This window comes from Haplochromis burtoni, unplaced genomic scaffold (genome assembly GCF_018398535.1).
Source record: "Haplochromis burtoni strain Fernald_Lab_line unplaced genomic scaffold, NCSU_Asbu1 Contig_254, whole genome shotgun sequence".
Classification (NCBI taxonomy): Eukaryota; Metazoa; Chordata; class Actinopteri; order Cichliformes; family Cichlidae; genus Haplochromis; species Haplochromis burtoni.
In genome coordinates, this window is record NW_024582615.1 from 182,961 (window position 1) to 195,565 (window position 12,605).

General features: G+C 39.5%; 1 protein-coding gene across 3 annotated transcripts in view; it reads right to left on the reverse strand.

The window, feature by feature from the left end:
* The window catches only part of si:ch211-51h4.2, a 90,759-nt gene that overhangs the window by 23,825 nt on the left and 54,329 nt on the right, over window positions 1–12,605 (reverse strand). For all 3 annotated transcript variants that reach the window (XM_042227323.1, XM_005938619.3, XM_005938618.3), the window contains one exon: window positions 1,022–1,171. In XM_042227323.1, the coding sequence (XP_042083257.1) occupies window positions 1,022–1,171 (150 nt within the window). The remainder of the gene's footprint in view (window positions 1–1,021; window positions 1,172–12,605) is intronic.

Here is a 12,605-nt window from a genome sequence, read left to right on the forward strand (position 1 = left end):
GTGGCTGGAGTGCAGTTCATCACTATGAGCTGTACCACAGTACTGCAAACTGCCCAGTTAAGCCTGCACCTGCTGTCTGTATAACCTTCATAATCACTTCCAAGTTTGAATTAACTTCAGCAACACCTGTCCAGATCCACACTCTGAATGAAAAAATCCAACATAAATCAGGACGTTACATAGGTAAGCTTTAAATTACCAGCTGATCGGATGCCACTTGCTACCTTTGAACGTGATCTCTTATCTTCTTCTGCTATCCTGTCTTAAATCTTTTGTGATTTCTGACAGCACAGTTATCACACATTGTTATAATTGCTTATTAAGTGAAGGTGAGAACAAAACCATCCCATGGCCCACTTTAACCCCTGTTCATATCTATTTCTAACTACTCTTAACTCTTTCTCAGCTATTGTTTCTCAAGGTCTATGAATCAACCATCAATATTCAAGCCAACATGAGTGGGAAATCTGAGCGTTCCTTGCATCCTGATGAGAGCCCTTTTTCTAAGCTAATATTAGCAAGATGGAAATCAAAGATGCACTGAGGCAAGGCACAAGCATGGACATCACTTCCTTTGGATTTTTATAGAAAATTTGTGTCTTTGTTTCATTCCAGTATCCAACACACAAAAAAGAGATTTTATGACAGCGAGAACGACACCCGCTGAAGAAACAACACTCGGGCAAACTGAACCTCGACTGAGTGTCCAACACCTGCTGTTTCTAAAGTAAATACTAAACGATTGGCCTGTATTTGAAACAAGTGATCTAGTGGTTCTGCAGTGAGCAGACGAATTTTGCAAAACCCGAGCAATAGGTTTACACATGAACATGCAGATAACAGTGAGCAAAGAGCTTTTTCTTGATAAAGAAACTTCCAAACAGCTGTTTAGGACAGATTTGAAACCCTGCTTTACATATTAGCACATATTTATTCAAAGGATACAACCATAAGTGTCAGGCTTGTGGCTAAAGATGGAAAGACAGAACAGGAGAGGTAAGCACTTTAAGTACAGACTCACTCTTCTAGCGAGATGTTAGAGTATTTCTGTGAGGAGACTGAGGATGGAGGACCAGAGGGGCTGCTGTAGTCAGGCCTGGTTGTTGTTTCCGGTGTCATCCTCCTCTCTGGGAATGATGTCTGCGGGACAATTTCCAGCACTGCCCAGCACCTAACACACACAACAAAACCCTGTCATATTAATAAAGGGTATGTACATTAGTGCTTGATGGTCTGTGACTTCTTTAAATTTGAATTAAATATTACAATTACACACAAAACCTAAAAGCATATATATGAAAAAACTCAGTGGTTTGTTAGCCGAGTAGTATTTCTATTACTGTGCAAGAAGCAAATGTATGCAAACCTTAAAAATGTAGGAAAACTGTTGAACAGTCCTACACACCAGCTTGGAGGACTTGTACACTTGAATTATCAGAACACATTCAGCTCTGGGATGTTTGTTAGTTTCATCACATGAATTGCTTGTTTCAGGCTGCTGGAAGAAGGTCAGGACTTTGACTCGGGCTTTCCAAAACATCATCTTGCTTCTTTGATCATTTTTTGGTAAAACAACTTGTATGCTGATGCTTTTTTTAAATTCAGCATCACCCACTTTCTCTTAATGTTCAATTCATGAACAGATGTTGCTTCATTCTTTATAAATTTGCAGTAATATTCTATCGATGATGACCCGCCCTGGTGCAGATTAATTATAACCGTCTCAAACAGTCATAATGCGGCCACCACGTTTTACAGATGGGATAAGCTCCCGGTTCAAACAGCCTTCTGATTCATCCTTTAGTGTTGGTAAACTTCTCATTCATGAACATGTACACAATGTGAGAAGCTGCTTAGACGTTATCCTGGGTTCCCATGTGACCTTTCACACTATTAGACACCGTGCTCTGTGAGGGAACACTGGACACTCCAAGGGGCTGAAGCAATGTTCTTCATTTCCTTCATTTGTAGTCTGTCTGTTTGACTGCTGCTGAACATCAATAAGCCTTTTTTGAGGTCCATGGAGATTCTTCTTTGTTCATGATTCACTTCCTAAAACAATGTTGTGAAGCTCAGACACTGGGCTGATCCCTGATCTTTACATAAACCAGGGCACACACTCACACCTGACTGTCATCCTGCTACCTGAAAACAATAGAATAATGTAAATAATAATAATAATAATAATAATAAGAAGAAGAAGAAGAAAGGTCCAAAACTTGAGAATTTTTTCTACTAGGCTAATTATTGGAAGCATAAAATTGCTATATTATAATATTTAACACTTCAGAAAACTCTCTTTTGATAACTGATATATTAATAGACATGTACACAATGCATATTGTGACTGGCAGTTGCATTAGTAGAGAACAGCAGCCTTGGATCTTGGAAATCTCCTAACTGTAACTGCGCGAGCGTCCAAAAGTCTGCATTCCCTGACAATGATAGCAGTCGTACTTCTAACCTTAATTTCTATCCTTTGGAAAATGAAACCAACCCCGAGTCTGAGTTGGAAACAGAGACTTTGTATCCTCTGTAGACTTTAAAAGTAGTAGACAGCATGAATGAATGAATTAATTACAAATTTATCACAAAGACTGATATCATTTTAATTATTGATACATATTAAGCAGTGGCGAAGCCTCATTTTAGTTGGCAGAGCAATACATCAAGAAAATGAGGTGATCTTTAAAACCTGACAAAGCCTCTCATGATATTATTCTACACACATAACAGCTAGTTATACTATTTTCATCCAACTGCTAGACAACACCGTTACTGGGTGTGTTGATAATTTACTCTCTCCAACACCACAGGCTGCTGTTGTGCTAGTTTCCCATTGCTATACTTGACAAGGGCATCTATTTCCTTGTGCATTATGTGTATAGGATCTCTCTGTGCAGCTTGTCTGCTGGGTTCTGTACTGCACAGCCTTGGAGCCGTGCCCCCTGCTGAAACTCCTGCTGCTCGATAGGTTGGGACAGAGTTTCAAAAGCATAGCTTATTCTGAAAAGAAACACAAGTTCTCGTGTGTAAATTTAGCAGTTTGTTTTATTTTAACTGGCTTCTTCCCCCCAAAGTAATTTTTTTTTAGTTATTATAAATATTAATGAAGCCATTTATTTGACAACAATGTGCCGGGATTAATTCTTTAATTGTTATAATTATAAATAATTCTTCTTTTGCTCATGTTTTAAACAAGATGACAACAAACAAACTAAAGAAAAGTCTGAAAAACTGAAATTGCCAATTTATGCTTGCTCCAAAAGCAAGTCAGTCGCCAGGAACTCCCATGTTAAATTTTCCAGTATGCTTATAGCCCGCTGCAAAACGTTTGGTCTCTATAGCCAATTTCCCTGCTTGATGATAATTGGATAAGGGAGGAGTTGTATTATAACTCTCTTATGTTGTACTAAGGCTTGATCTGCCCACCAAACCTGGTTGTTAAAGTATTAAACATATAGAAATCCCTTGTTAATTTCTGATTGAAATAACTGCGATTTACCAAAATTTTCGAAACACTTAGTTCAATTTCATTAGACAGATCCGGAGTGAGAACCATCAAACCTGTAGAATCAACAAATCACTTAAACAAAATCTGTCAGATAAACTAAAGTTGGCTAAAAGATCTAAACAAGCATCATATTAAAGCCACTGACATCTATCAGTGTGGAAAAGCCAAATCTAAGGCTTTGTGACTCCATCAAACCACAGGGAGTGTCATTATCCACAAATAGAGAAACGTGGAACAGTGGTGAACCATCCCAGGAGAGGCCAGCTCTAAGAGCACACCAATGACTCATCCAGGAGGTCACAAAAGAACATCGCTGAAAGAACTGAAGGCCTCACTTGCCTTTGTTAAGAACAGAGTTCATAATTCAACAATCAGAAAAAGTCCAGGCAAAAATGGCACCCATGGGAGATTTCCAAGGTGAAAACCACCACCGGCCAAAAAGAACAAAGGCTCGTTTCACATTTGAGCCTTTGTGTATGCGGTTTGAATCCTGCTACATCTGGCGTAAAACTAAAACTGCATTGTCTGATGTGTGCAGAATTATATAACGTTTTTTGCAGCTACCGTGTGCCACTGCATACGATTTAATCAATGTAAGCACGGTGGATTGCTGTGCAAAATAGCACTACCCTCTGGCGTGGCAATGCTGCAGATTTATGGACGTGTGTCACGCTGCCTTCAAAATGCTGCGGGGACCAAGTAAGAGAAACTTTTTATGCAGTATAAAGCTGCTGTGGACAACAGTAACAATCACTCAAATTAATATATGGATCAATATACTGGCATTCCTGATTTAACCACATTAAACATTAATATTTGATCCCTTTAAAGAAATCTACTGGTTCAGTAATGCTTAATTAAAATAGTTTATATCAGAGTCTCTACATAAAAATGGATTTCACATCACCAGCTTCTCTCAGTGCACAGAAATAAAGCTATAATATCTGCAGAAATGGGGACTGTCATCATGTGCTGGGGACTGCGTGTCGCTTAAAAAAAAATCCAAGATCAATTGTGTGACCCAAGATGAGCTAGTTACGCTAATCTGCACGGTTCAGTTCTTCGAAGCCACAAGAGAATTAGATTAGCCAAGCTGGATTCAATCATCCAAGATGACTCAGCACTCTTGTGGTCACTGCCTGAGGGAAATATATCAATACTGGAAACCATCATCAGCAACACTGTGATTGGAGGAAGAATGAACGGTAAGGTTAAAAGTTAGAAGAGCTTCTAGGGGGGTTAAAGAGAGATAACAGATGTTTTACACACGAGTAGAAATCAAAAAAAGCAACAAAAATAAAAACATGTATGAGAAGCAAAAAGGCATCAAGTTTAATGCATTAGTAATCAATACTCCTGAAATTTTCAATGTACTTTTCTACTGCAGCAGAGGAGTCATCAGAAAAGAAAACTACATTACACTTCTCAGCTTCCATGCTCTAAAAGGGCATTAAAGTCATTCGTAAAAATCAACCTTAAGAGAATAAGACTCAGAGAAACTGAATAGCATGAAATTCCAAAAGCACACAGCAATGAGACGTATTTGTGTGCAATAAAGATCTTATTTCTTAATATTCAGAACAAGTAGCGGCACACTGAGGAGCTGGGAATTCACAAAATATTTAAACAGGTGTGTTGGATTTTTCAGCAGAACTTAATGGGCCGCAGAGCGATTAATGTTCTCTGTCCTTTTAAAGCAAAAGTGAAGAGGGAAAACGAGCTTAGTGTACACACTGATAATATTAATCTCTTCCTCTGAGGACTCCAAGGATAGAGCAGAGTCGACTTCTGAGGTAAAATAAGCTCACTGGACGCTTCTGCTGTTTGTGTATCACTCATCTCATAGCGTTACGTTATTTTGTGGGTAATTGGCAGAAAATACCACACTTTCCTCCTAATATGAAAGGTAATACATTACATGTGAATGTAGTCCCTTTCAGCTGAAGCAGGACTTCTCTAAAGGACAAGGTGGAGGATCACGATGCACACCGTTTGTCCCCTTGAAATATTCCTTCCGATGCACCAGTCGCGGCTCGGTGATACCTGTGAAGTCCTTCGCTTAATCTTGCTCTCAGGAAATTCTGACCTGATGCTGGTGTGACAACCAATCATCAAATGATTCAAAGAGCCTCTGACATAATTTGCAAGCAAATTTTGCGCAGTAGTGACGGGAGATGAGATAACGCGATCCTGCTGTCGGCCAAAAATGCAAAAATGTAAGCACATTAAATTTCATTACATCAAACCAACAATGCAAAACTGTATGTCTGTTTTTTTTTTTTTTTTGATTTAGCATGAATTATATATAGTAAGTGCTATTTCATCACGGCTATACATATTCTCAACGTATTTGATTATCCTTGTTGACAAAAATCTGAATTTTAAACCAAGTTACCAACAGTTGTTTTTGCACAGGAAGAAAAATGTAAACATGAGGATTCTATTGCAATTCATCAAATCACCTTTTAAACTTTTACAGTTAAATGCACACAGCATTTCCCTTTGTTCTAATTAGGATATGTGATTTTACAGGAACTAAATAGAATTGCCTACATAAATTATTATTTCATTTGAATTATCAAATATATGATTGCTGTACCAACCTTTTGAATCTGTAAAGTTTGCAAATTACGTGCTGCAAATTAGGGCGTAAGATGTTACATCTGTGCTAACAAGTCACTGTGTGACTGTGCCACACATGACAACGTTTATACTGTCATGTTACTCTAATTTCAACCACAGCCCAAGGCAACCGTCTCAGCTAGGAACCTTTTAATGAGCTGTCAGTCTGAAAATGCAGCCGTTTCACAAAGAATGAGTCGATCCAAAAGCTTTGTGAATAAAAGGGACCACAAGTTATTTGCTCATTTATAGCTCCATATTTTTGTTAATCTTTGTCTACTAGAGTAGCTTAATATGATTTACAGTTCAAAGTAATCTTTAAAAAAAAAAAAAAAAAATCTCATACAAGGCAACCCCTCAGTCTATCCACTGTTTGAAACAAGCTGTTCTAGCATCTCTGCTTTTAAACCTGGAACTGAGTGCATGAAAACCTGATCCATAAAACACCACACAGTTCTGAGAGTATTAATCTGTGTCCACACTGGAAGCGATCAATGGCAGCACATAGAAAGTCATTCAGAGTCACGTGGGTCCAAGAAGTGACCCTAAGGTGAGCGATTGATAAGACTAGCATTGAAAGGGCAGTATATCAGTGATTGGCATATGATGGAACCCCAGTAAATACATTAGATGGTTACCCTGGCAACCAGAGCCTGGTAGCTAGCAACCAAACATCAGCTTCAAAGTGATATCTGGTGGGGACAGCTGTAGTATGATCGAGTAACAGTTGAATTTTGGGTTTCCCATTGTCAGCACATGCGCCACAAGTCTGAAAAATATTATCCGACTCTGCACTGACCCACTGCAAAGACTTGTGCATCAGCTCTAGACATAAATCACAAGATCTAATAAGGAAGAATTGTTAATATTATAATATGTCAATATGCTATAGCACTGGTTATTAAACTTTGGTGCCCAAGTCCTATTTGTATTCATTATAGCCAAAAATAGCCTCTATGCCATCTGGCATGCTATCATTCTTTGGATTTATTTGTTAGATGACGGCACATTTAAAAGCCCATTTGCAACATCTGGACCTAGCATGACACTTTTTGCACGAGTGACATCATGGGATGAGGCTCTAGATGACCTCCATCAGCTGGTCAGGTATTTTCACACTGCCTAAACAGAAATACTGTCTGTCTGTTCAGATGCAGCACTCTTCTGAAGTAGTTGTCTCAGAGGGAATATTCGATTACCAAGAATCTCTTTAACTCTCTTGGTATAATGTTAGCATTAGCCAAGGACTCCCCAAAGATGACACACTCAGGTTAAGAGAACTGATGCAGTTAGTAAATAAATGAGTTTTTGTGCAGTCATGTATTGTGATAATAACATATGGTTGTCAGAAAATGTCACAGCACACCTGAAAATGCCTCGGTGCACCTTAGTCATGACTCAGCATATTATTTGGAACCATATGTTCTTTAACATATATTTGAGAACTGGTGAAATTTCTCTGAAATAATCATTATATTTCTGCAATAATTCAAACTACACTAATATCTCAATTATGATATAAACAAACTGATACACGTCATTAATCTTGGTATCATGCTGAATAAAATAAAGCTATTTCCAGTCATAAAAACTACACAAATGGTGATGCCAGACACATTAAGACTCTTAATCTCACAAGGCATTGGTGTGCCCACTAAATGTGCTATTATTAGTGATAAACATGGCCGGCCAAAAGGCCGAATCAAGCCTCTGATGTGGATTTCCACTTGGATTGTCAAGGTTTTTAAAGTTTGGTGGAAATGAGCCTGATAATCCTTCAGGATATGAGTGGTCTTTGAAGATTTTTAAAACCAAACGGCAGGCTGTGAAACAGAAGACAAATCACAAGTTCTTTGTTTGAAACCAAAGGCCGTAAAGTTCAGCTGCAGAGAGAGAAAGCCAGTCACGAACAAGCAAGTTTTCTCCTCTCTCTGCGGCACTGACTGTTGGTCTCTTTGAATCGGCAGTGCCGAGTGCAGCTCTGAGAGATTTATCCATTCATTTGTTGTGGCTACGCTCGAATGCACCCAACAACACACCATTTCTATTTTATTCTACTAGTCTTTCACTCTGCAGGGTGGCTCAACAGAATTATGTCCCCAACGATAATTATCAATCAAAATTATGGTCTGAAAAATGGAGGCAGAGGAAATTGCTTACCAGGACGTCAAGCAGGAACAGGACCCCCCAAAAGAAGTAGTGTGATAAGTGAGAGTGGTGAAAGAGAGCAAAGGGGAGAGAGCAGATTTGCATTCGTGCAGTAAAAGAGCGTTTTACCACCACACAACTTATAGTAACCAAGAGAAGTAGACTTTAAGCTTTTAAGAAACAAATAAGGTCAATTCATGGGCATTACATTAACTTTTGAGTTCAGCTCCAGCTGAGCTTTCAAATACTGGGAAATGTTTAAACCTTCAGCAGCATAGTGACATATGGGATTTAAAGAAAGCAATAACTCTTTTTAAAGGATGCGTTCAGTTAATTTGTTTTTCTAAGTCCCACATCAGTTTGAGGCAATGATTTATCCAGATCTCATTTCAGTGTGGGAGAAACTGCAAAAAAGAGTTAGCTACACACCTGAAAGGAGACAAATCATTTAAGCTGAAAACTTTGTTTTGCAAAACGCTATCTTTGCTGTAGCATTTCATCTGTTTCAAAGTAAAATGACTGCAGAGTTTGTTCCATTGTCTCTAAATGGAAACTGTTAATTTGTCCAATACGTTTTCTAAAACTAAAGGGCAAATGGACTGATTCTTATATAGTGGTTTTTTACTCCCCTGGAGCATTCAAAGCAGTTTATATGCCTCGTTCATACATATTTTTGTGCTTAACATTCACACTTTCATGGATGCATCCGGAGAGCAAGTTGGGTTTAGTATCTTATCCATGGACATTTAGTATGCAGATTGGAGCATCCAGGGACTGAACCACCAACGTTACGATTAGCAGATGACCTGCCCTACCTCCTGACTACAGCCACCCCGTGGCACCATAAGCAAGGACACAAATTACTGCATTCACTTAATTGAGAATTCTCTCCAAGTTCCAGTCATCCTGGAACCTCGAGAGCTTTTGCATCTTTTTACCTTCCTCTTAACTTTCCATTAATGCACCTCGACGCAGCGCTTTGCAAACAGTCAGGCTTTTCAGCAATGACCCTCCGCTGCTTACCCTTCTCACGGAGGGTGTCGATGCTCATTATCTGAATAACTATGCCTGCAGTCTTTCCCATGAGTGTAGTTGCATGTACAAAACTAGACAGATACATAGTACCTATACTGTAAATAGCAACCTAACTTAACTGATTGGGACCTGATGAATGTAAAAACAAAGACTTACCAGATTTTCATTTTTTACCTGATTTTTGTTTTTGAGAAAAATGATATATGAGGACATTTCTTTTAATTTCATTAGAACAGTGGCAGTATAACGCCCTCGTAAGTGAATATCAGTCCCTTGTAGAGCTAAATTTAGTATTTTGGTCTAGACCAGCGGTCCCCAACCCCTGGGCCTCGGACCGGTATACCGGTCCATGAGTCATTTGGTACCGGGCCGCGAGAGTTGAAGCTCAGGTGTGAAATGTTTGGTTTTCAGCGTTATTTTGTTATCGTTTTTATCGTTAACTCTGTTTTCCTGGGCCTTTTCATGTGTGTTATGAATAAATCTTATTTTTTTCAGTACCGGTACTAGTTTGATTTTGTTGTATTTATCCGCGACACATTAAAGGCCGGTCCGTGAAAAATATTGTCGGGCATAAACCGGTCCGTGGCGCAAAACAGGTTGGAGACCGCTGGTCTAGACAACCCAAAATGTGATGTCAGGTCCTAGGAAGTTAAAACTAAAATGGCTCGTATGTGTTCGTTTTTGTGTAAAAAAATATATTAAATAAAATGCAAAAAAACCCTCCTTTCACAATATTCCTAATGTTTGAGATGCAATATATATATGTGTGTGTTGATTAATGTCACTGATACAGTAAGATACCAAGTGTCATCCCTCGGCAAAGGCACAGTCGGACTGCAGTGGCATCTTTTGGCAGGACAACGCACCCAGTTACACTACAAAAATGTCTCAGGATTACAGCTCGATCAGACCGAGCCCCAAATTTGGCCTCGCCTCCGCATTGCCCGGATCGGATTGAGCATACGTGGGCTGACCAGAGCAATCCTGATACCACAGCTTGATGGACACACTGCATATGTCCCCATGCCTGATAACACCGTGCACTGTATCGCTGTGTCGATGCCCTGATGTGTCAGAGCTGTTTTATAGTACTGCTCGAGAACACAATTTTCCATGACAAACTGAAGCTGAACTCTCGCAAAAGGACCAAATAAATTTACTTTACCTCTGTGAGAAAGGCCCTCAGACTGCATAAAGTAATCTCAGTGTGACTTATTTCCCATCAGTAAGAGGACTGTAGGCAAAAGAAACATTGTTGGGTGGTGACCTCCAGTAATGGCTGCACTAAACTGGGATCACACGCTTAAAACATAGCCTCTTGGCATGAAGATTTGCAGTGCTGCAAACAATCAGCATTAGCAAACTCTCTTACCGTGCATTTCCTCTCACTTGGGTCTACTGCGAGTCATACTAAGTCAACACGGTGGAGGAAATAACCTCAGTGCTGCATGAAAATGCTTGTTTGTCTGTTCAACAATGCATTCTGTAACCTGCAGCGACCGGAAAATAATGTAAAGGCCTGTTGTACCCATGTGAAGTATAACACTTAGCTGAGGTGCTATAGGTCTGTAAAAGTGCATTTATAAAACTAAAGGTATAAGCTGAGTTTAGGTTTTTTGCAGCGCACGTGTGTTGACCAAAGGGATCTATATATGTGGAAGGAAAAGCAAACCTGTTTGAAATAACTCTGAAATGTTATCATGATTCAATAAATGGAGCCCCTCTGTGAAAAACCTGTTATTATAGAGCATTATTTTGCCACGCAACACTGCTTTCAGATTCTGGTGTATAGCTTGAACACAAAACAACAAGAATAAAAAAAAAAAAAAGAAAAGAAAAAAAATTCTGCCTGAAGCTCATAAATCTTAGAGAAGCATCCCAGAGGAGAGAGACTTATTGTGTGGAGCTGCTGCAAGTTGTTTTGCCAGAAGCCGATCAGTAAAGTACACCAAAGGTCAGATACAACCAATTGTGGGTTGTAGCTCAGTGAAATTTGTCATGGGTGTGCAGAGAGCATCTCATACAGCAGTGATACATTGTATTTGCTTAAGTTTCACATGTGTTCGCCTTGCCAAACCCAATTATTTCCAGATCGGAATTTCCAGATTTGATTGATTTTGCGCCGTGCATACCCGCCTCACTTTGTTTTAAGCTGTAGTGCCAGCACACATGAAAATGTGCCGTTAAAGGAGATACGATCAAGCACTGAAACATAGAAGAAAAGAGGACAGAAATGAGCCTGAGAGGCAGATTTAAAAAAAACAATAGGGAGAGATGGAGTATCCTGACCTTTACAGCAGTGCTTAGTTATATCCTAGACTGCCCATAAGGCAAGCAGATAAAATGAAATTGGCAGAGTGCTCCTTTAAATTTCTCCATTTTTTCCCCTTAATAAAAAGTTGACTTTTTTCACAAATGGACGGGATGACACACACTGTGAGATACAACCAGATTTCCTCAGGTAATACTCTGGGAGAATATATTTCTGTTGTGCTGGGTGAAGAACAAAATTAACCACGCAGTGGCTGCCTACATTACTCACGATGTTTACAGACTTATTTACTGAGTAGAGGGAAGTTAAATACCAGTTTAAATATACACCAGGTGCAGTGTGACTCCAAACTCCATCCTGTTGAGGCTTGTTTCTCTGTCGCGAGAAGGAAAGGGCACACTAAACATTCTTCCTAAATGCAACTGACTCTTCAGCTGCAAAGTGGGGATTCAATAGACAGTGAAGGGTCTGTGCTCTCTGGTGCATTTCGAGTCCTTTGTGGATGGTTATTTTGCCAGATGGCCTTCTTAAACTCTGGGCCACCGTCCTTGCTGCTGCTGCTTTTACTCTTTGCTCTCTTCAAACGTCTGCTGAAGGTCTCAGAGGATCCCACCTTCAGAGCCAGCATATGTGACCCTGAAGTGGTCATATGTGACCATCTGGCCATAATACCCTATGTCAATCATACTGGATCGTATACAGCTTTAACAGTTGACATTTGACATATGGCTTAAATCATTCTTTCTGAACTATTTCATTCTTTCTTAGGAAGACAGCCTTGCAGCCACTTATTCCTTACCTATGCGGAATTACCCAGTAAAAGCTTATTTGCTATAACTACTAGCAAAATTATAATAAACGACAAAGACTTTAAGCTTAATGATGGTTGTGCCTAAAAGATCCTGCACAGTTTCCTTCCTCAATAGTACCTGACCCTCAACCAGGTTGAGAGTAGGTTGTGGGCAGGTTGTGGTCATTGTTCACAGAAATAGTCCAGCACCCTGTTGTGCTCTC